Source organism: Perognathus longimembris, chromosome 1, assembly GCF_023159225.1.
Source record: "Perognathus longimembris pacificus isolate PPM17 chromosome 1, ASM2315922v1, whole genome shotgun sequence".
Classification (NCBI taxonomy): domain Eukaryota; kingdom Metazoa; phylum Chordata; class Mammalia; order Rodentia; family Heteromyidae; genus Perognathus; species Perognathus longimembris.
This window is the reverse complement of record NC_063161.1, coordinates 116,449,038-116,474,060: the sequence shown is the minus strand read 5'-3', so window position 1 is coordinate 116,474,060 and position 25,023 is coordinate 116,449,038. Positions and strand designations below refer to the sequence as shown.

The following is a 25,023-nucleotide window of genomic DNA, read 5'->3' as shown; positions in this document are numbered from 1 at the left end:
AGGCTTCCTGCTCTGGCTCTATCTCCCACCTCCTGGTTAAAACTCTGATTCTTTGATCCCTCAGTAACTAAAAACATCTTCAAATTATTTTGTTGTAAAAATAAAATGAAGAAATATGTACAAACATGCATGTTAAACAACAACAACAACAAAAATCAATTGGGCCAGGCACCAGTGGCTCACGCCTGTAAATCCTAGCTACTCTGGAGGGTGCGATCTGAGGATTGTGGTTCAAAGGCAGCCAGGGCAGAAAAAACAGTGAAACTCCTAACTCCAATTAACCTCCAGAAAACCAGAAGTTGAACTGTGGCTCAAAGTGGGAGAGCAAAGAGCTCAGGGATAGCACAGCAAAGAGCTCAGGGATAGCACGCAGGCCCTGAGTTCAAGCACCACAATGAACAACAACAAAAATCAATTGCTAGTAATATCATTTTAAAATTGTATTTCTTTCTATTTTGAATAGATCACACATAAGATTCAAATTTCAAAAGTATAGGACATATAAAAGGATATATGGAAACACCCTCCCTCCCACTCAGTTGTTATCCCCAGAAAAGACACCATCTTATGGTCTAGAATTCAATGTTTGAGACCATTTTGACTACCAGATCTTTTGCACTTAACCAGATCTACTCTTTTCTTTTGAAACCTAAAAAACTTCTCTTCGTGTATATTTCTGAAATTGCATACTACCAAACCTTCAGGTAGGTCTCTTTCCAGACTGGTGAGCATTCAATGGCCCAATTCAACTTTCCAACTCATAGAGGTGTTCAGTAACCTCACTGATGATTTATCTCTTTTCTCTCTTACCAGATTTTTTCATTATTTCTGTTATTCATATTGGTCCTCAGGTTTTCTATTTGTCCTCTCTTATTTTCCTGCCTTCCACAATGATTCCTAGAACATTTTTCCATCTTTATTTTCAATGCTTTTATTAACATTTTTCACTACTTTTGTTTGTTTGTTTTTGTTTGTTTGTTTTTTGCCAGTCCTGGGGCTTGGACTCAGGGCCTGAGCACTGTCCCTGGCTTCTTTTTGCTCAAGGCTAGCACTCTGCCACTTGAGCCACAGTGCCACTTCTGGCCATTTTCTGCATATGTGGTGCTGGGGAATTGAACCCAGGGCCTCATGTACACGAGGCAACCACTAGGCCATATCCCCAGCCCACTTCTACTTTTGCATCTTTTCATTTCTAAGAGCTTTCTTTTTCACCCAGATTCTATACTTAAGAGTGAAGGTTTCCAATTGTGGCCTTCTCTAGAAGAGGATATGGCTAAGTCGTTTACTGAGAAATCCCAACATTACTATCATTATATTTTCCTTCTCAGTTGGTCAGGTGACCCATAAAGAATTCTCCAAGTTCCCACATGTAGCTTAAGTATCTAGGTGCTATCTTTTGGAGTAGCAAGTAGAAAAAGGGATATGGATATTACTCTAACTAAAAGAGTACTTAGAAATGGAGAAGATAAAAAAGAGTGAATAATTTAAATTTTTTGTTTTAGCTTATATACAGAGTAGATTTCATTTTCACATTTCCAGACACATTTAAAATATGTTTCAATCAATCTCATCCCTTCTATGAATTTCCTTTCCCCATTCTCCCTTTCCTACCTTCCCAAAACAATTTCAATAGGTTTTCTCGTTCAATTTTTATAGCTATAAACAATCTCTTTCAATCAAATCTATACCCTTTCAAAATGTATTTCAAAATTACGTTCGATCTAAACAGGAGGATTTTATTGTTGTTATGTTTAATGTACTAGGTGAATTTCCATTGGCGTATCCCCTGTGGTCACTGTATATGATTTTGGTACATCAGATATGATATATATACTTATATGAACTAGGGAAGGGAAAGAAAAATGAGGGAGGGCGTAACAAATATAACAAGAAATGTACTGGGCCGGGGATATGGCCTAGTGGCAAGAGTGCTCGCCTCGTATACATGAAGCCCTGGGTTCGATTCCCCAGCACCACATACACAGAAAATGGCCAGAAGTGGCGCTGTGGCTCAAGTGGCAGAGTGCTAGCCTTGAGCAAAAGGAAGCCAGGGGCAGTGCTCAGCCCCTGAGTCCAAGGCCCAGGACTGGCAAAAAAAAGAAATGTACTCATTACATTATGTAACTGTAACCCTTCTGTATACCACCTTGTCAATAAAATTTAATTTAAAAAATTATGTACCTTCTAGTGTACTTCTGTCTCTGAGTCTCTTTTGTAATATGTTTCAGCAGTGTATTAATGTGTATACTGTTTATTTATGAAAAGCAGTTTGAGACCTCTGATCAGAATTAAAAAGAAAACAGAGCTTTCACTGTAGCTCAGTGGTATATATAATGCTTCCCTAACATACTCAATTGAGTTTTATTCCCAGCATAACAAAAATAAAGCAAACAAAAAACAAAACACTTATGTTTGCATATTGTACAAAGGTAAGAACCTGTAGGGGCTGGGAATGTAGCCTAGTGGTAGAGATATTGCTTACTATGCATGAAACCCTGGGTTCGATTCCTTAGCACCACATATACAGAAAAAGCCAGAAGTGGCACTATGGTTCAGGTGATAAGAGTGCTAGTCTTGAGCAAAAAGAAGCCAGGGACAGTGCACAGGCCCTGAGTTAAAGCCCTAGGACAGGCAAAGAAAAAAAAAGAAGAAGAAGAAGAACCTGTAGCCTTTGTGTATGAAAATATGAAATTTAAGAAATTTAGAATATTGTGTTGTTTTCATATATATAGTTTTCTTATGACTGAAAACATATGATATTTTGTTTTCTGAGCTTAGCATGTCTCACTCAGTGCATCTATTTTCCATTTTTGTTTATTTTTTGCCAGTCCTGGGGCTTGAACTCAGGGCCTGAGTCCCTGGCTTCTTTTTGCTCAAGGCTAGCACTCTACCACTTGAGCCACAGCACCATTTCCAGCTTTTTCTATGTATGTGGTACTGAGTAATCAAACCCATGGCTTCACGTATACGAGGCAAGCACTTTACCACCAGGCCATATTCCCAGCCCCCATTTTCCTGTAAATGACATGATTTCCTATAAATGACACAGACATACAGTGCCAATACCAGGCTTTTGTTACCATGGTTCTTTAAGATAATTTGAGGTTTGGTATTATGCTTGGTGTCTGTGCTTGAATACTGTCTGTAGTATCTTTTTCTGTTGAAATCTAGTTTAATTCCATTATGGTCTGACAGAATACATAGAGTTATTTCAGTTTTCTTATATTTTCTCAGATTTTCTGTATATAGAAAGTCTTATGAGCTGCTAAGAACATGTTTGTGCTATAACTGGGTGAAGTACTCTGTAGATGTCTGATAATTTCATTTGGTATATGCTGCCATTTAGTTCTAGGGTTTCTTTGCTGAGTTTTTTGTGTAGATAACCTATCTGTTGGGGAGAGTGGAATACTGAAGTTGCTCACTATTACTGTGTTGCTACGTAACAAAGTCTGTAAGTCCAGAAGTGTCTAATAAATCTGAGTGTGAGCTATTTGGTGCATATATATTAACAATTGTAAATTTTTTTCATGGATCATTAACTTTATTAATATGAAGGGACTCTGACTAATTTTTAGCTTGCAATCTATATTATTATGTATAAATATGGCTAATGGTAAACACTTTTGAAGTCCATTTGCTTGGAAGGTCTTTTTCACACATCCTTTTACCCCAAGCCATGTTTTTCTTATAGGCAACAAATGGTTAGATCTTGTTTTTTGATCCAAGTATGCACTATATGTCCTTTTTTTTTTTTTTGGTTGGTCATGGGTATTGAACTAAGGGCCTGGGCATTGTCTTTGAGCTCTTTTTGCTTAAGGCTAGAGCTCCACCACTTTGAGCCACAGCTCTACTTCTGGTTTTCTGATGGTTAACTGGAGATAAGAGTCTCATGAACTTTCCTGCCCAGGTTGGCTTTGAACTGTGATCATCTGATGTCAGCCTTCTACTAAGTAGCTAGGACTACAGGTGTGAGGCCCCAGCGCCCAACTGTTATGACTTTTATATATCTTTTGACTGAAGAATTAAGATCATTAACATTCAATGTTAATATTCAGAGAAGTATGCCATATTTCCTGGCATTTTGGTATTCTTGTGATGTTTGCTTCTTTCCTCTTCCTACTTTGCTAAACTATTCTACTAGTGTTTGTTCTTTTCTTGCTATTTTTAGATTTCCTTCTTCTGTGGGTAGTTCATCCATAAGCACCTTTTGTGCTGGTAGTTTAATAGTCATAAATTCTAGTAGTTTTTGTTTATTGCAGAACATTTTTATTTCTCCACCAATTTTAATGGATAGCTTCACTACGTAAAACTGCGTAGGTTAGTAGTGGTTATCTTTTGAGTCTTAAATAATATCTTTCCATGTCCTCCTTGCATTTAGTGTCTATATTGAGAAATGTGCTGTTGTTAGAATGAGTTTGTCATAATAAGTTACTTATTTTTCTTCTTTTGACGCTTTCAATATTCTTTATTCTGTATATTTAGATCCCTTACTATAATGTGCCTAGGAGCATTTCTTTTCTAATCTTGCCTGTCTGGAGTTCTGTAGGCCTTCAACATAAGGATGATACTCTATTTCTCAAATATTTTCTACTATTATTTTGTTGAATAGATTCTCAAAGCCTTTAATTTTTATTTCTTCTTCCTCATTGATCCCCATAATTTGTAAGATTAATCTTTTTTTTTTTTTTTTTTTTGGCCAGTCCTGGGCCTTGGACTCAGGGCCTGAGCACTGTCCCTGGCTTCTTCCCGCTCAAGGCTAGCACTCCGCCACTTGAGCCACAGCGCCGCTTCTGGCCGTTTTCTGTATATGTGGTGCTGGGGAATCGAACCTAGGGCCTCGTGTATCCGAGGCAGGCACTCTCGCCACTAGGCTATATCCCCAGCCCAAGATTAATCTTTTGACTGTGTCTGAGAAGTCTTGTCTCTTCTTGTAACTTTCTAAGTACTTTTGCAGTGCCTTTGATCTAATTTATCTGCTCCAATCTTTTCCAGTTTGCCTTAGAATCCAGAGTATTTTCATACTCTAGAAAGACCTTCTTTAATAAGGGTGGTAGTAGGAATCAAGGGTAAATAATTTTGAAATGCATTTTAAAAGAGGATGAATACTCAAGTAGCACACACAAGGCCCTGGGTGGGATCCTCAACATCATAATTTTTAAAAAAATAAAAGAACCTCACAAAATTACCAGGTTTTATACACACTCAGCAAAGTCCATCAATCAAAGGCCATTCAATGAACCAAACCCTCACTTTGATCCTACACAAATATACACATCAAGCAATGCCAAAGAATCATATTACTACCCTAAATATTAAAAGAAACAGAAATATTCTTACCACGAAGTTTTTCTTGGATCCTATGGGCTTCAGCTAATCGTTCTTCAGCAGCTCGTCTTCCAAGACCAGCTTCCTTTCTAGCAACAGCCAGATCATATTCCAGACTTTGTCGTAATGCTTCTCCTTTTTCAATCTCAGACCGCAGCTTGGCAATCTGGCTCTCATAACCTGACAACTAGAAACAAATTTGTAAGCTTAAGAAATAATATTAGGGGGCTGGGAATATGGCCTAGTGGCAAGAATGCTTGCCTCATATAAATGAAGCCCTGGGTTCAATTCCCCAGCACCACATATTTGGAAAATGGCCAGAAGTGGCGCTATGGCTCAAGTGGCAGAGTGCTAGCTTTGAGCAAAAAGAAGCCAGGGACAGTGCTCAGGCCCTGAGTCCAAGGCCCAGGACTGGCAAAAAAATAAATAAATTTAAAATTATAATAATATTAAAATATGTCTCCAAGATATTGATATCATGTACTTAAACATTTAAATTTCTTAGAACAACATGATTCCATACATTTGTAAGAATTTACAAATTTGTATTGTCTGGAACACTAGAAATATTTTTGCATCAAATGACATTCAATAGTTTCTTGTTTTAGAGAAACTACTAGAGAGGGAGAAAAAACACCTCTTAAAGCTACGCACCGATAGCTCACGCCTGTAACCCTAGCTACCCAGAGTTACTCTATTCAGAAGACAGAGGCTCAAAACCAGCCCAGAAAAGTCCATGAGACTCCTCTCTCCAAAATAAGTAGCAAAGAGCTTGGCTAGAGGTATGGCTCAAGTAGTAGAATACCAATAAACAAGCAATTCTAGCCAAAAATATTTAAACTCTCATATGAATTTGTTATACAAATAAAGAAAAATCATGCTTTTAGTAATAAAAGTACTTAAAGTACATAATACATAAGCAATTAAAATTTATTTTCTCTACTTCTACTCTGTAAGCATAATCAGAAAGCAAACTGCATCAAAGCACTATTTACTAAACATTGTCTATGTTATTTTTGTTCATTATGACATCAATGACAAAGCATAAAGTATTGAAAGTGGCAACTCTTCAGAAATCTTAACTACTAATATGTAACCCTCCATATTCCTAGCCCTGAGTCAAGGCTTATGTATATAATGATACTCTTCACACTACACTGAGATGACTAGGCTAAGCTTTAAAAATGAATAAAATCTGGGGCTAAGGTTGTAGCTTAGTAATAACTGCATAGCCTATCCTTGGTCTCCCAACATATGAGAAAAAAAATAAAAGATTTAAATAGAGGGGGTTGCCAAATAGCAAAAAACAATCCTAAGTAGAAAGAACAGTGCAGGAGGAATATCAATACCACACTTTAAATTGTACTACAAAGCTAGAGTAATAAAAACAGCTTGGTACTGGCACAAGAACAGGCCTGAGGACCATTGGAACAGAACTGAAGACCCAGAAATGAACCCATAGACCTATGGCTACCTAAACTTTGACAAAGAAGCTAAAAATATAGGTTGGAACAAAGACAGCCTCTTCAACAAATGGTGCTAGCAAAACTGGGTCAACACCTGTAACAAACTAAAACTAGACCCCTATTTATCACCCTGCACCAAAATCAACTCCAAATGGATCAAAGACCTGGAAATAAAATCAGACACCCTGAAAACTCTGCAAGAAGAAATAGGAGAATCTCTAGGACTCCTTGGCACTGGAAGAAGCTTCCTCAACAAAGGTCCAGAAATCCAACAAATCAAAGAAAGTCTGGACAAGTGGGACTGTATCAAATTGCAGAGCTTCTTCAGGGCAAAAGATATAGCTTCCAAGATAAATAGAAAGCCCACAGATTGGGAAAAGATCACCAGCCACACAACGGACAAAGGCCTGATATCTAAAATATACACAGAACTCAAAAAGTTAAATTCCTCCAAAACGAACAATCAAAGAACCAACAGCCCTCTCAACAAATGGGCTAAAGACCTAAAAAGAGACTACTCTGAAGAGGAAATGAGAATGGCCAATGAGTCACATGAAAAAGTGCTCTACATCACTGGCCATAAAAAAAATGCAAATCAAAACAACACTGAGATACCACCTCACCCCAGTAAGAATGTCTATATCAGAAAATCTAATAATAACAAATGCTGGAGAGGATGTGGCCAAAAGAGAACTCTACTACATTGTTGGTGGGAATGCAAACTTGTTCAACCCCTCTGGAAATCAGTGTGGAGGTTCCTAAGAAGGCTAAACATAGAGCTCCCCTACGACTCAGCAGCTCCACTTTTGGGCATCTACCCAAAAGATTACAAGCAAGAACACACTAAAGCCACCAGCATAACAATGTTCATCACAGCACAATTTGTCATTGCTAAAACATGGAACCAACCTAGATGCCCCTCAGTAGATGAGTGGATCAGGAAAATGTGGTCCATATACACAATGGAATTCTATGCTTCCATTAGAAGGAATGACACTGCCCCATTGGTAAGGAAATGGAAGGACTTGGAAAAAATCATACTAAGTGAAGTGACCCAGACCCACAGAAACATAAACCCTATGGTGTCCCTCACAGGGAATAGCTAGTACAGGAATGGGCTAGTCATGGTAGAAGACCAAAATACCCCACATAATACAAATACACCACATAAGAAGATGCCAAGTGAAATGAACTCCACATTACGGAAATGAGTTGTGCCACTGTTGTGATTGTTCTCAGAATGCCATGTGAACTCGTACTGCATTTTTTCTTTTTCCTTGTCAGTTTGTTTGACTGAGTAGTTCGTCTAGTTTTGTTTCTTTTGTAGTCCCTTCCTGTAGCTGTACCCTTGCTATCACTGTGCTACATCCAAGTACCCTGGATATTGTCTGATACGGGTAGTAGAATTGGGGAAGGGAGAGGGAATACAAGGATCAAGAGACAAAGAACAAAAAGACAAACTATTCAAAAAGCAACACTTAGAAACCATTTGGTGTAAACCAACTGCACAACTCTTGGGGAAAGAGGGAAAGGGGGAGGGGGGAAATGAGGGAGGAGGTAACAAGTAGAACAAGAATTGTACTCACTGCCTTTCATATGAATCTGTAACCCCTCTATATCACACTTTGACAATAAAAAACTGAAAGAAAGGAAAAAAATAGAGTAGGATGGAAATGTGGCCTAGTGGTAGAGTACTTGCCTAGCATACATGAAGCCCTGGGTTCAATTCCTCAGCACCACATAAACAGAAAAACCCTGAAGTGGTGCTGTGGCTCAAGTGGTAGAGTGCTAGCCTTCAGCAAAAACAAGCCAGGGACAGTGCTCAAGACAGAGTTCAAGCCCCAGGACTGGCAAAAAAAAAAAAAAAAAGAACACAAAAGACAGGCTATATAATCATAAATGATCATATAAGAGAAAGAAAATACTGTCCTTCATAAATATAAATAAATATGTATTTAAATACATATGAAATATATATACTATTAAGATATAAAAACATAATAAAAAGAAACTAAGATAATTTCTTAATTATACTATAATTCAAAATTATATACTCAAATCTACTTAGGATATTGCTCCATAAAGGAGACCATAAAGAACATACATTGTGATTTCAAAACTGTCTAAGCCAGGCATGAGGGCACACATCACACAGCTCAAGAGGCTGAGGCAAGAATTCAAACACAGCCTGGAGTATGTAGTAAGACCCTGTCTCAACAACAACAACAACAAGTCTAATTTACAAATCCTGTAAATATTAGATACATTCATCAATTAAAATTCTTGTCAAGTCAAATCCTAAAAAGCCTACAAAGTGTAAAAAACATACAAATGTAATTTGTTAAAGTTCTACTTTAATATTCCTATGACACTGGTGGCTCATGCCTATAACCCTAGCTACTCAGGAGACTAAGAACTAAGAATCATAGATCAAAGCCAGCCCAGGCAGAAAAAGCCTATGAGACTTTTATCTCAAAAAATAACTACCAGGGGGCTGGGGATATGGCCTAGTGGCAAGAGAGCTTGCCTCGTATAAATGAGGCCCTGGGTTCGATTCCCCAGCACCACATATACAGAAAACGGCCAGAAGTGGCGCTGTGGCTCAAGCGGCAGAGTGCTAGCCTTGAGCAAAAGGAAGCGAGGGACAGTGCTCAGGCCCTGAGTCCAAGGCCCAGAACTGGCCCCCAAAACATAAATAAATAAATAAATAACTACCAGAAAACCAGAAACGTGGGCTGAAAATGTGACTTAGTAGTAGAGTGCTTGCCTAGCATGCATGAAGGCCTGGGCTCAATTCCTCAGCACCACATAAACAGAAAAAGCCAGAGGTGGTGCTGTGGTTCAAGGGGTAGAGTGCTAGCCTTGAGCAAAAAGAAGCCAGGGACAGTGCTCAGGCCCTGAGTTCCAAGCCCTCAGGACTGGCCAAAAACAAAACAAAACAGAAAACCAGAAGTGGAGCTGTGTCTGGAAAGTGGTAGAATGCTAGCCTTGAGCAAAAGGATATCAAGGACAATGCCCAGTCCCTGAGTTCAAGCCCTACAACTGACAGGGAAAAAAAATTACCTGTATTCTTTACAACAGTTTTCTTTTAAGTAGAAGAATGACAGAGCAGTAAAAGTGAAATATGGAGTTTTTCATTTGAATGTAAAAGCTTATACATTGCTGAAAAGAAAAATAAATTCTACCTCTGCGTTGTGCTTAGTTGTCATTTCTAATTTTTCTTTTTTAGCCCGATGGAGTTTCTTTCTGAGATCAGTAGTAATATCTGACTCTGTTTCACTCTTAAGCATTTGTTTTACTTCCAATGAAGCATTCTTCAACCTACAAAATAAGGTCACAATAAAATATAATTCTTATAAAATATATTTCACAGCACTTCTGATGTTTCTGGAAACTCATTTATCAAAAACACAGGGAACCCAAAGTCCTTTACTTAAAGAATTTTCAATCTAATCAATGTATTCAATATGAAAGTTAGATTAAAACACAAAGCAATATATTCCTAGTAACAAAACACTATCCACTAGAAATCCACTACATCATTCAAGATTAGCATTTAAATTGTCTGACCACATCACATGCTGGGTAGCTTTGGCAGATACTAAGGATATTTTCATTTTCTTCTACCAAAACATATTTTACTTAGTATAATTGCAATATACATTACAAAAGAACAGGTACAAGTAAGAGAATATAGGCTCTTGCTCTAAAATGGCAGACTAAAAGTATTCTACCCTGTCCTTCCCCCCCAAAAAAATTTTAAGTATTAGGAAACAGAATTTAGAAATAGAACTCCAAGGAGGAAAAGCATAGAAGATGAAACAATAGCAATAAAAATGGGAAGCTAAAAGCAATTTTGGATAAGTAACTGATCTAACTAAGAAAGTTTAATGAAAAGCAAGTGGGGTAAGGAGTTGGGCACTAGTAGCAACTGGCCTGTAATCCAAACTACTCAAGAGGCTGAGATCTGAGGATTGCAGTTTGAAGCCAGCCCAGCAGGAAATTCCATGAAATTAGCTCCAATTAATCACCTAAAGGGTAGCTGTGCCTCAAGTAGTAGAGAACCAGTCTTGAGTAAAAAAGCTAAGGAACTCAAGCACCCAGGTTCTAAGTTCTAATCCCAGTACTGGCACTAAAAAAAATAAAATAAAATAAAGCAAGTAGTGAGGAAACTAACCCAATTTACACCAAAGGCCCCAACAGTCTAATAAACAGATCAGTCTTTGAGTTCAATCCCCAGTACTAAAAACAAATAAAAAGACAAGCCAAAAATAGACAAGAAAAATGAAAATCAATTTTTTTAATTAACAAGACTAAGAGGTTCAAAATCTATATAAAAAGAATTATAGGACAGTACAAGAAATGTATCCAATGCCTAACGTATGAAACTGTAACCTCTCTGTACATCAGTTTGATAATAAAAATTTGAAAAAAAATAAAAATAAAATACTTATGCACAAGGAAAAAAAAAAGAATTATAGGGCTGGGGATATGGCCTAGTGGCGAGAGTGCTTGCCTCTTATATACATGAAGCCCTGGGTTCAATTCCCCAGCACCATGTATACAGAAAATGGCCAGAAGTGGCGCTGTGGCTCTAGTGGCAGAGTGCTAGCCTTGAGCAAAAGGAAGCCAGGGACAGTGCTCAGGCCCTGAGTTCAAGGCCCAGGACTGGCCAAAAAAAAAAAAAGAAAAAGAAAATAATTATGCACAGGGAAAAAAAAAAAGAATTATAGGGCTGGGGATATGGCCTAGTGGCGAGAGTGCTTGCCTCTTATATACATGAAGCCCTGGGTTCAATTCCCCAGCACCATGTATACAGAAAATGGCCAGAAGTGGTGCTGTGGCTCAAGTGGCAGAGTGCTAGCCTTGAGCAAATAAATAAATAAATAAATAAATAAATAAATAAAAATAATTATAAGGGCTGGGAATATGGCCTAGTGGTAAAGTGCTCGCCTCATATACATGAAGGCCTGGGTTTGATTCCTCAGCACCACATATATATAGAAAAAGCCAGAAGTGGCGCTGTGGCTCAAGTGGTAGAATGCTAGCCTTGAGCAAAAAGAAGCCTGGGACAGTGCTCAGTCCCTGAGCTCAAGCCCCAGGATTGGAAGAGAGGGGAAGAGAGAGAGAGAGAGAGAGAGAGAGGAGAGAGAGAGAGAGAGAGAGAGAGAGAGAGAGAGAGAGAGAGAGAGAGAGAGAGAGAGAAAATCATAAATTGTGATTATAGGCCAGGTGCTGGTGGCTCATGCCTATAATCCTATCTACTCAAGAAGCTAAGATCTGAATGCCACAATTCAAAGACAGCCTGAGAAAAATCTCCGTGAAAATTTTATCTCCAATTAACCACCCAAAAACCAGAAGTGGTGCTGTGGCTCAAAGTGGTAGAGCACTAGGTTTGAGCCAAAGAGCTCAGAGACCATGCCTTGGCCCTGAGTTCAAGCCCCATGACCGAGTTCAAGCCTCATGACCAATTAATAATAATAATAAATGTTATAATATAAATTGGTAACAAAAAGCCTTATTTCTTTACAAACACTCATCTGAGCCAGGCACTGGTGATTCACTCCCATAATCCTAACTACTCAGGAGGCTGACATCTAAGAATCACAGTTAAAAGCCAATCCCAACAGAAAAATGTGAGATGCTTTTCTCCAATTAACCACCTAAAAACTAGAAGTGAAGCTGTGCCTCAAAGTGGTAGAGCACTAGCTTTGGATAAAAAAGCTTGAGATAGTGCCTAGGCCTTGAGTTCAAGCCCCATGACCAACAACCAACCAGAGAGAGAGAGAGAGAGAAACCTCATCTAAGCCCCCCCCTTTTTTTTTGGCCAGTCCTGGAGCTTGAACTCAGGGCCTAGGCACTGTCTCTGGGTTCTTTTTGCTCAGGGCTAGCACTCTACCACTTGAGCCACAGCACCACTTCTGGCTTTTTCTATATATGCGGTGCTGAGAAATCATACCCAAACCTAGGGCTTCATGTATATGAGGCACATACTCTAACACTAGGCCATATTCCAAGCCCCTCATCTAATTTGGCATAATACTGCTAGATACCTGACAGACAGATACCATTTTGAGCCAGATGTACAAATGAAGAGACTTGTCACTTGCTATGAGACAGAAATTGAATTCAACTTGGCAGTTTGGCTCCATGATATGTCCTTTTAACCTACACATAATAATGCCTCTCTGGAAGAAAGGATATCATTAAAGGGAAAAAAAAAACAGTACAAATGCTGAAGAATATTAGTTCAATGTGTGTTCAATGTTGAAAAATATCAGACAATGGAGTTGCAGGAGACCTTCCAGCCAGGTGCCAGTGACACATATTAAATCCTAGTTATTCAGGAGGCTAAGATCCAGATCATCAAGGTTTGAAACCATCTTGGGCAGGAAAGTCCTTGAGACAGCATATCCAAAATAACCAGCAAAAAGCTCGGCTGGAAACATGGCTCAAACATCAGAATTCTAGCCAAGCATGTATAAGGACTTGAATTCAACCCCAGAACAGGTAAGAGTTCCTCCAATACTGGGGCTTAAACTCAGAGTCTCATGCTAGCCAGGCATCTTCCCACTTAAGCTACAGCATAGATAGGATCACAGATGTACACCACCACACCCAGCTTATCATTTGACAATAAAAAGTTTTAAAAAAAGAACCAACTCAACAAGAGAAGCAATATGTCAACATAAATTTTTTTGTCAGTCATGGGACTTGAAATCAGAGCTCTACCACTTTGAACCACAGCTCCACTTCCAGTTTTCTGGCAACTAATTGGAGATAGGAGTCTCACAGCCTTTCCTGCCCAGGCTGGCTTCGAACCGCAATCCATAGATCAGCCTCCTGAGTAGCTAGAATTATAGGTATGAGCCACTGGTGCCCAGCTGACATAAGATTTATATCAAATGTTCATTGCAATCAAAAGTAGAAACCACTCAAACACCTACTAACTAGTTAATGGATAAGCAAGATGTAGTGTATCCATACCATAGAAGATACAGGCTACAACACAATAAAGCTCAAGAATATGCCCAGGAAAAGAAGCCAGACAGAGAAGACTACTTATTCCACTAATACAAATTAGAATCTGTAAAAAGGCAAATGCATAGGTTAGTGGTAGTTTAAATAATTTTGTCCAAATGCTAGAATTATGAAGAATAATGTAGTCATTAAAAATATGAATGATTTCCACTCAATTTTCCTCTCCACACTAAGAAACAATGAAACTAAATAATGTGAACTTTAATATATTAATACTTTCATAGGAAAATGTCTGGACAAATATTTCCCAAAATATTACTGGCAGTATAGTCTAAGAAGTAGGATTACATCCAGACATGTATATGGTCTAGATCTATCCTTCTCAAATTAAGTATGAAAAAGACTATCTCCACCCAGCCCCTGTGATGTTTCTGCAGAGTTTGTATATATGTGTGCTGGTATTGTGGTTTCAACTCAGGAATTTGTAGCATCCCTCAGCTATTTCCCCCTCACATTGGTAAGCTACTATTTGAGCCAAACCTCTGCGTCCAGCTTTTTGCTAGTTAATTGAAGATAAAAGTCTCCTGGGTTTGAATGCCCAAGCTCACTTCAATTATAAGATCTCAGCCTCTTGAGTAGCTAGGATAATAGAAATCAACCACTGGCACCTGGCTTGTAAAATATTTTTAAATAGATTATTTTGAAAGCAAAAATAAAATACACAGAATATAATCCCCAAAGTTTTATTTTTAGTTTTAGCAGAGTACTACTCTGATGTGTGACTATAAAAGTTCTGCATATATACATTTAATTTCTGTATTTACATTTTTGTAAACCAAGGAGAATATTGCATTTTCCTCTAGGGCCCAGTGGTATAATACCTAGAATATTGTACGACACCTACCACAGGTGAATGAACTAAAATGAATCACCTTACTCAAAAATAGAAAGAAATCTATGATACAAAAAAGATGAAGCAATAGCAATTAGATGCATCTTCTCAAAATGTAAATTGAGAGATACCAAGTACAAGAGCAATTAACAGTAGAGCTAAAAGAATGCTTAAACAGAAGCAATGAATTAGAGCTACTGAGATGAACAAGAGAAATTAGAACCACAGAGGTTAGGGCAAAATGAAGTAAGGGCCAAACCCAAGTGAAAATAAGCAGAAACACAAGAAAAAGGTTTAGAGTAATGAAGGAAAAAAAAAAAAAAAAACAACCAAGGATCTGAGCCACAGGACAAAGTTCACACACACAGAATTTGAGATCCAAGTTAACAAAGAAGCATAATAGTCCCTATAGAATCTCTGGACCCAGAGCTATGCTTGTAAGGCATCATCCTGGTTCCTCGATTCCAAGATATTTCTACTTCCTTTATGATTCCATAAAAATTTTTACAATTAGCTCTGACAGTCACTTAATTCTCCCTGTTCCTTGCAGCCAATAGCATTTTTCAACCAAAAAAAAGAGACTAGAGGCTTACCTTTGAGTATCACCAGTGGTACTATCTGAAGTGTTTACACTCATGGTAAGTCTTCCAATTCCTTAGAAATACTCCACTGTTTCTTAATGATATAGTTCCTTATTGATGATTGAAATTGTTCAAGATGTCTGTGTTACAGGTTAGGTGGACTAAAGTCTGTTAATATAATAAACAATACAACAACAGATTTATATTTGAATCCTGAAAGAACTGATTATTTTTCTTTTGAGCTATAGCCTTCTTTCTAAAGATTTTAAATTAATGTATAACAAGTGATTTTTTAAAGTATGTTTTATTTTTTAAAAGCAGACAGGTGCGCTGGTGGCTCACTCCTGTAATTCTAGCTACTCAGGAAACTAAGATTTGAAGGTCATAGTTCAAAGCCAACCTGGGCAAGAAAGTCTATGAGACTCTATCTCCAATTAACCACCAGAACACAAAAAGTGTCACAGTGGATCAGTGGTAGAGCACTAGCCTTGACCAAAAGAGCTCAGGGGCAGAACCCAACACTCAAGCTCAAGCCCCACAACAGACCAAAAAAAAGCATCAGAAGCAAAAATGAAAAAAATGTTTTTAAAAATAGATAATCCTTCTTGAAAAGACAGGTATTTACTTTAATATTTCATATGAAGCTATCCAAAATATATTATAAAAAACAGCAGGGCTGGGAATGTAGCTTAGCAGTAGTGTGCTTGCCTTGCATGCATGAAGTCCTAGGTTCGATTCCTCAGCACCACATACACAGAAAAAGCTGGAAGTGGCACTGTGGTTTATGAGGTAGAGTGCTAGTCTTGAGCAAAAAGAAGCCAGGTCAGTGGTCAGGCCCTGAGTTCAAGCACCAGGACTGGCATAAAAAGAAAAAAAAATATGCTTGAATGTGGAAAAGGAATATGAAGTGCCCACCAGCAGGACAGAGAATTCTTTTTCTTTTAACTACTTCTCATAATATGTTTGGGTTTTTGTTTTTGTTTGTTTTGTGCTTATCCTGAGGCTTAAACTTAAAGCCTGAGCTTTCAGGCTTAAGGTTAGCGCACTACCACTTGAAGGACAGCTCCACTTCCAGCCTTTTTGGTGGTTAACTGGAGATGAGTCTCACAAACTTTCCTGGTTGGATTTGACAAGATCATCAGATCTCAGCCTCCAGAGTAACTAGAGTTACAGGCATGAGTCACCCATCTCCTGCCTAATGAGATTTTTTTTTTTTTTTTTTTGCCAGTCCTGGGCCTTGGACTCAGGGCCTGAGCACTGTCCCTGGCCTCTTCTTGCTCAAGGTTAGCACTCTGCCACTTGAGCCACAGCGCCTCCTCTGGCCGTTTTCCATATATGTGGTGCTGGGGAATCAAATCAAGAGCTTCAGGTGTAGGAGGCAAGCACTCTTGCCAGTAGGCCATACTCCCAGCCCCTAATGAGATTCTTGTAATACAATGTTGCAACTAAAGAGTAAAAACCTCTCCCAAATAAAAGGTCCCTAGTGATTTGTTGTTTGTTTTATTCAAAGCTCTTCAATAGAAATTTATCTAAAAGAGGAAAAACAAAAACCAAAAAAGCTAACAATCCAATAAAATGTATGGTTAAAAAATCTTTTTTTTTGCATTAAGTCCTAGGAAAGAAAACTACAGTTATCTCTCACCAGACATGTAAACCATCACTGGTAAACAAAAATAAAAAGCAAAAACAAGAAATTAACTCTCAGCTAGCAATGGTGGCTCATGCCTACTACATATAGCTATGCAGAAGACTGAAGAGAGGAGGATTGAGATTCAAAACCATCCTGGGGAAAAAAAGCCTTTGAGACTGCATCTCAAAAATGATAATAATAATAACCAGCAAAAAAAGTAGGCTCAAAGGCTGGGAATATGGATCCACGGGAAAGTGCTTGCCTTGCATGCATGAAGCCCTGGCTTTAATTCCTCAGCATCATATAAACAGAAAAGGCTGGAAGTGGCACTGTGGCTCAAGAGCTACAGTGCTAGCCTTGAGCAAAAAGAAGCTAGGGACAGTGCTCAAGCCCTGAGTCCATGCCTCAGGACTGGCAAAAAAAAAAAAAAAAAAAAAAGCCTAGCAGCTTAAGTGGTAGAGTTCCATCCATTAATAAGAAAACCAAGTGAGAGCAAAGGGCCCCTAGTTCAAGCCCAATACCAACATACAAAAGTATAATAATAATTCTCTTGGTCATAGATAGCACCATAAAAACCCTTTTTACTCATTTGTACAAAAGGTCTTTCTTCATAAATTAATTTTAATAATTTGTTCTATGGTAATTTCCAAAGCCTTCTTCCAAACAGATCAAAGAAGAAGGTCACTTGCTCCAGCCTGCCTATTTCCTGGAGATACTCCAACTTAAATAGAGCCAACTTACCTTACTACAATATTAAGGAATCTTCGGGTAAATATTCTAAACAGAGACAGAATAATTATTCCCTACATCCAAATATATGCAAATACTAATATACCACAATAACCTCTACTCATAGGAATCCAATATTCTAAGACAAATGATGGGGCTGGGAATATGGCCTAGTGGCAAGAGTGCTTGCCTCCTACACATGAAGCTCTGGGTTCGATTCCCCAGCACCACATATATGGAAAACGGCCAGAAGGGGCGCTGTGGCTCAGGTGGTAGAGTGCTAGCCTTGAGCGGGAAGAAGCCAGGGACGGTGCTCAGGCCCTGAGTCCAAGGCCCAGGACTGGCCAAAAAAAAAAAAAGAAGACGACAAATGAGTTTTTTGCTGTTGTCATTAATTTTTCATTTTAAATTCAAATGGTTCTACAAAGGGGTTATAATTTTCCATACCCATTTATGTATATACTGAATCTTGATCAGTCATCACTCTATACTATCAACCTACCCCTCCAGCAGTCATATCGTTTCCCTCATTCTTCAGTTTTTATTACTGAACTTAAAAAATGAAAAATATGACTACTGATTAAGGAAGGAAATAGGCAATACTTGAAGCAATTTGGTCTAAGGGAAAGATGTAACGAAATAAATAGTGACATTTTGAATGTATACAGACATCCTGAAGACTAAACAGGAGGGGCAAAAGTACCCGTCTGCTCTCTCTCTCTGCTCCCACTAAGCAGTCCTCAGAAGGGACCACTGGGGATGAAAAAGTTATTCAAATAAGGAGACTAAGGAGAAGACACTACAATGTACTAAGAACAAATGTCTACCAAAAACACAAAATGTTCAAAACAGTCACTAATAAAATATTTTGTCCTAAGGGGGGAAAAAAGTGAAATTTCAGCCAAAGCATCAGGGATGAAAAATCCAATTTCTCCAAGACCTAAATAACTTGAGAATAGTGGTAGAACCACAAATACAAATATATTGAGCAACTTACTACAGTTCCAGCCACTTTACTTGGTAATTATGTCTATACTAGAGCATTGCTCCTGTCAACACAGTAATAAAAGGATTTTTTCCATTTTTCAAAGGAGAAAACTAAGGCTCATTAAGTAGAAATGCCTTAACAAATGTTATATAGTTATAAGACCAAACTTCCAATTATAGCTCTAAAACTCCAGCTCCATCTGCAAGGCCTTTGATTCCTGAAGTGAAACTATTGTTATTTTACCTCAGGTTTATTATCTTTTTTAATTTTTAATTTTATTATAAAGGTAATGTACAGAGGTGTTACAGTTACATAAGTCGGGTAAAGAGTACATTTCTTTTTCAACGTCACCCCTTCCCTCACTCAGGTTCATTATATTTGCTTAAGTAAACCTGATTTTGAGAGGCTAAAGATTATCCAAGACCAGCTACCCATTAAGTAGAGGTATCTGGGAAAAACTACCAATCAAGCCCTTTTGGATACTGAGTCCCAAAATCATTTCATTATACCACTATTTTCCCAAAGGTAAATCCCAAAGACATTGCCTTCAGAATGGAAGAAGATAGGAAATTGGGAAGAAATATACTTTTTATTTGGAATAAACTGCACACATGTATATATACATATGGCACAAAAGGTACCAACAGCCTTTCACTTGCTTTATAGGAAAGGAAAGTGGTAGGATATTTGATCCCCATCATTACAAAAAACTAAGTTGGAAAAAAATCACAAATTTTCAGCATATGATTTCAGCATCTAACATCTTCAGATCTAACTGCTCATCCAGACCGACAGAAATTTCCACATGGAGCTCAAAACTTGGATATGTTTCTTGAATTTCTTCTTTTTTCTTTTTTCTGTTTTTCTGGTACCAGGGGTTGAACCCAGTGTCTCATCTCTTGGCTCCCTTGCTCACAGCTGGTGTTCTACCACTTGCATCATGCTTCCAGCATGAAATGGAGTCTTATAGATTTTTCTTCCCTATTTAGCTTCAAATCTCAATCTTTGGATCTCAGTCTCCTGAGAAGCTGAGAGGTTTATGAATTTCTTCAATTTCCACATCATCCATACAGATAATGTAATACAGGTAATCAGATGATGCCCATCTTCACAACCAGTATGACTCTATTACTTGACCCTCACCTCTAGCCCTTTTTGCTCTAAGTTATTTTCAGACAAAGTTTCACCCTTTGGCCCATACTGGCCCAAGACAGCAATTCTCTTATCTATGCCTACCACATATCTGGGATTACAAATACATAGTGAAAGATCCATCCCCAAGAGGGCTCCATGCAGATACCCCACACACACCTGTTTTAGTCTGCGCCCAGTACCTGAGTTACCTATGTAACTGGCACACCTGAGGCAGTTACCTTCTCCTCCTCTGAGGTCAGATCCAATCCACCTGGCCATATATCCCACCTTTTCCTATATAATCCAGCTTAACACGGTACCCACTTTTTCCTTTTCTCTTACTCTCTCTTGCTCTTTCTTTCCTTTTCTTTTTCTCTTCTTCCTTCCCCTCTGTCTCCGTGTGCCTCCATCTTGTGTGGGCTGGCAGTTTGTTCTCCCCCTAATAAACTCTTCTCTGCCTGAACTATGTGGCGGGTTTCCTTTCCTGTGAACCTTATATCTGGTGCGGTGACTCAGGAGGGGACAGAGTCAGGATCGCTGGATCTCCTCCTCTCTCTTCTCTTCTGAGGGTTAATCCACCTCCTTGACTGCCCCTCCTAGGACCAAACTGCCAAAAGCCGGAGTAACCTCACCTTGGACGTCTTGCCTTTACCATTGCTGGCTTTACACTTTCACCACACCATCTCCTCTCTAGGTCTAGTCAGTGACTCCCGTCTACAGGTCCTCTGTTTGACCACGCCAGAGGGACCCCTAATGCCTTTTTGGCCAGGCTGTTCTCATTTCAGAGATGCCTGAATCAAAACTTCAACTCTACATCCTTGTGGACCCTCTATGTCCTTGTGGACCTCTGTCTACGCCCTTATGGATCCCCCCCCCCCAATGTCTTCATTGGACTCCTATGTCCTCACCAGATTACTCCATAAAGTCAAAATGCCTCATATGCTAGAAAATTGGTCTCAATTGCCAACCTTTTGGCTTGTGCCCTCTAGAGTACAATGCAGGCTGGGTTCCCTCTAGAGTACAATGCAGGCTGGGTTCCAGGGACCCCCTCTAGGTTCCCTCTCAAAAGCTAACCATTCCAGGTTTGACCTACTACACAAGCCAAAGGAAAAAGCGGACCGTTTTGGAGAAATAACTTTGACAAGTATTTGTAGTCAATTCCTAATAAGTTACAGCCCCTGTCTCATGAGACTTCTTCCAGGCTTCATTCAAGGACTGGCATCAACCATCAAGGGACAGCTGCTGCTTGTCTTCTCCCGGAGGGGCCACATCTCTACCTTTTACCCCTAATATCAACGCCCCTTGCCAGCAGGAAGTAGCCAAAGAGAGTCGACGCCCTTTTTCTTTTTTTTGCCAGTGCTGGGGTTTGGGACTCAGGGCCTGAGCACTATCCCTGGCTTCTTTTTGCTCAAGGCTAGCACTCTACCTCTTGAGCCACAGCGCCCATTCTGGCTTTTTCTATATATATGGTGCTGAGGAATCGAACCCAGGGCTTCATGTACGCTAGGCAAGCACTCTACCACTAGGCCATATTCCCAGCCCCTCGACGCCCTTTTTCATAATTATTAAAAGGTCAGAATGTAAGATCCATCCCCAGGAGGGCTCCATGTAGATGCCCCCACCTGTTTAAATCTGTGCCTAGTACCTGAGTTACCTAGGTAACTGGCACACCTGAGGCATTACCTCCTCCTCTGAGGTCACATCCAATCCACCTGGCCATACCTCCAACCTTTTCCTATATAATCTAGCTCAACACGGTACCCACCTTTTCCTTTTCTCTTACTCTCTTGCTGACTTTCCTTTTCTCTCAATCTCTCTTGCAATTTTTCTCTTTCCTTTTCTCTCATTTTCTCTTCTTCCTTCCCCATCTGTCTCCATGTGCCTCCATCTTGGGTGGACCGGCAGTTTGCTCTCCCCTAATAAACTCTTCTCTGCCTGAACCATGTGGCAGGTTTCCTTTGAAACAAACCTTACACATAGTACAGTATCTAGCTCGTTGGTTGAGATGGGATCTCACTAACTTTTTGCCCAGGCTAGCTTTTGAACCACAATCCCCCGTTTCTCAAGTAGCTGGGATTATAGATGTAAAGCATAAGACCTAGCCCAAGATTACTCTTATATCATATCCTTCCCTTAACCATGAACAACCTATGACTTGCTTCCATTGCAGAGGTGATGGGATAACATTCCCATGACTGATTAGGTGTGTCACTGACTCTTAGGAGTTAGGTGTGTAACTCAAGTGATCAACTGCTATGATCACAAAACCTGCAGGGGAGCAGGAAGTATCTACAGAAAAGAGAGGCAAATTACATCCACAGAGTCAACAGATACTTGTTGCAGGCCAATTTGAGAACAGATGATCAAACAAGATAGGGCACCTGGTAAGATAAGTCATGAATGGGCTGGTCCAAACCTCATGCACTACTAAAGTTGACCCACCAAGGTCCCCTCCCTGGACAGGGGTCAAACTAAAGAAAACCCACTGGGGATGGCAAAATGTAGCAGGTTAGCAAAAATAAACTAAGGAGATGGCTCAGATCACACTAGAGAAGAAAAAAAATCTCAAAAAGCAAGCACTATTGTCATTAATATACACCTAGAAAAATACATTAAATCTTATGAAGTTGGAAATGCTTTTCTCAACTTTTGTCTCATTCTCAAAGTTCAGGTCAATTTAATTGCCCACAAAAATAAGCAAAAGAAAAGCACTGTGGTCAAAAGCTATAGAGTTAAAACAAGAAAAAAAAAAGAGTAGAAAAGGAATAGTATAAATGAAAAATAGTGCGGAAAGACATGCTCATAAAACACATGAAAACTATTTCAATATGAACTACAAGACTTCATGACTTTAAGCCATGAAAATATGAATCATAATTATTAGAGCTTACGGGTGTCAATGATCCAAAAGAATGGGGAGTAATAGGAAAAATCCATTTGACCAATGAAGTTTAAATTAGAAAACAGGCATATAAAGCCATAAAGATTGAAATGTGAAAACTAGGCAAATTCAGATTAGCAAGGCTCAAGGTTACCAGACAGTCAAGAACAAGAAGACATTGTATCTGATAACAAGTTTCTTTTAATGGATAATGGAAATATTCAGGAGTTAAAATAGTAGTGATTTTTGTATCACGTAATATACTAAAAACTACTGAATTCAAAATAACCAGCAAACAGCAAGGTGAAAGGTGTGGTACAGTGCCAGGGAAGCATACAAGCAAATGTGAAGCCCTTAGTTCAAACTCCAGTAACCCCCCCCAAAAAAAAAAGTTTAAAAATAAAGTGCTTTCATCCTTAGAAAACCACCGCTGTCTATCAGCAGTTTCACATTTTACTTTTAAAGATAATGCTCAAGATGTGAGAAGGTAGCTCACAGCAAAAGATGCACGAACAGGCCCCTGGGTTCAATTCTACTATCACACACACACACACAAAGGTGGGGAGCCTATCCACAAAACAAGACTAAGAGAAAAGACAAAAATAAGTTTAGAATTAAAAGGGGCTTCAGAAACTAAGTCCATTCTCCTTATCAGACCAATAAGGAACCTAATGCCCAGAGAGGCTAGGTGATTTGCCTGAAGTCACACAGTTAATAAAATGGCTAAGGCAGGACTAATACAGAAAACTGATGACTGAATGAAACTGCTTCCTCAGTTTCCTTCACAGCAGGTGGCAATGCCTTTGGCGCCTCTGCATTTCATAGGAAAGCATGTTCACTTCCTTGCTCTAATGACTCTTTTGTTACTAGGCACTGTTAAATGAGAAAATGGTAGGTTCTTTCCTCCAGGATCATTAGACTTATCGATGGGTTAGCTATGAATACTCATTCTTTCTAATAAATATCTCCCTAGAGAAAAAAGAAGAAAAACATCAACACGGAATGAACATTTAAAATGAGACGCCACGGTAGAAAATTTAGCTTTAGAAAAACTCACAGCCTGACTTTTCTAAGTTTTGGAGGGGGTCTAGTGCATGGCTGGCAAATTAACAAATGAAAACTGAATGATGAATAATGAATGGATAATGGATGGATGGAGGGAGGGTGGGTGGGTGGATGGATGGATTGGATGGTGTGGTTATGCCCCTAGAGGCGTTCTGATGGTGGGAGGGTAGAGGCCTGCCCACTCTTCTCTTCCGAGGATGCTCCACAGGGATCTACCTGCAGTGGGGCGAGGAGACTGAGCCCGGGAGGCGTGTCCCGGCTAACGATAGGGCCCCGGACAGCTCAAATCAGCTTGGGGACCCCCGGCCCCCACGCGGCTCGTGTCCACATCCCCGTCCCGGTCGACCCCGCGGTTACCTCTGGGGGCTCTCGTGGTCCAGACCGCACTCCTAAGACCCCAGAGGCCGCTCCAAGTCTCCGGGTAGGACGCCACGGCAGCCTTTGGAGGTACAAATGAAAACTGCTGGGGACCGGAGGGCCTCTAGGACCCGGGGAGAGGGGGGGACAAGCGAGGAGGGGGGGGCGGGAGGAGAAACACTCCCCCCGCCCCAGGTGAAGTTTACAACCGCCACTTCCGGAGACGGGAAAGACGGAACTCTGCTCACACTCCTCCTCAGACTTTCTCGGGCCTTCCCGGCTCCGCCCCAGTCTCACTCCCGGCCGCCACTCCCGGCCGCCGGGCCCGCCCCCTGCCGCCCGCCGCCCTCTGCCGGCAGCTCGGGGATACGTACTCGGAGAACGACTGGCTCTCATTGGAAGAACTCGCCCGCGAAGCCGCGCGCCTTCGCCAGGCCAGCGCATGCGCTGTTGCTGGGAGGCGGGGAGGGGGGAGGAGACACACGCACGCGCGCGCACGGGGCGCGCACGTTCCCGCCCTAGGCACTAGCATTCGCGCTCCCGCTGCTCCGCGGGCGGTTCCCTAGTCACTGAGGCTCTCCTGGACCTAATGGGAGTGCAGCTTCCCGTTCCCCATCCCTTTTGCCAGCCTACTGAATAAAAATCGCAGAGGCCAGAACCCAGCTCCTGCATCTTTAAACTAGCAGGCCAACTGATCGTTTGAGCCGAGGGACAAACTGCCCCCCCCCGCCCCCGGGTTGCTGGGCGAGTCCCAAGACCTCCAGGGATTTTTCTGGCTGGGCTGCTGAACAGGTGGCTGGATTTTTCTCAGCTCAGTTCCCCGCGTGCGCAGGGACTTTAGTCCCCTCCTCCCATCCTCTTTTTATCCTAGTTTGGGGGAGGGGTGGGGAGATAAACCGGGATCGAAGAATACAGGTCAATGCACTGCATCTGTAGAAGCTCCTGATAATATAAATAATGCATAACTGAAAGGAGGAAGCCTTAGATTTCTCTC

General features: G+C 40.2%; 1 protein-coding gene across 1 annotated transcript in view; it reads right to left on the bottom strand.

Moving 5' to 3' along the window:
- Ccdc171 (coiled-coil domain containing 171) overlaps positions 1 to 24,244 on the bottom strand; it is a 256,019-nt gene extending 231,775 nt beyond the window's left edge. Inside the window, exons 1-4 of the mRNA XM_048352641.1 lie at positions 24,030 to 24,244; positions 15,258 to 15,413; positions 9,977 to 10,112; positions 5,338 to 5,512 (exon numbers count right to left, since the gene is read on the bottom strand). Coding sequence (XP_048208598.1) covers positions 5,338 to 5,512; positions 9,977 to 10,112; positions 15,258 to 15,301 — 355 coding nt within the window. The 5' untranslated portion in view covers positions 15,302 to 15,413; positions 24,030 to 24,244. The remainder of the gene's footprint in view (positions 1 to 5,337; positions 5,513 to 9,976; positions 10,113 to 15,257; positions 15,414 to 24,029) is intronic.
- Positions 24,245 to 25,023: the final 779 nt, after the last annotated feature.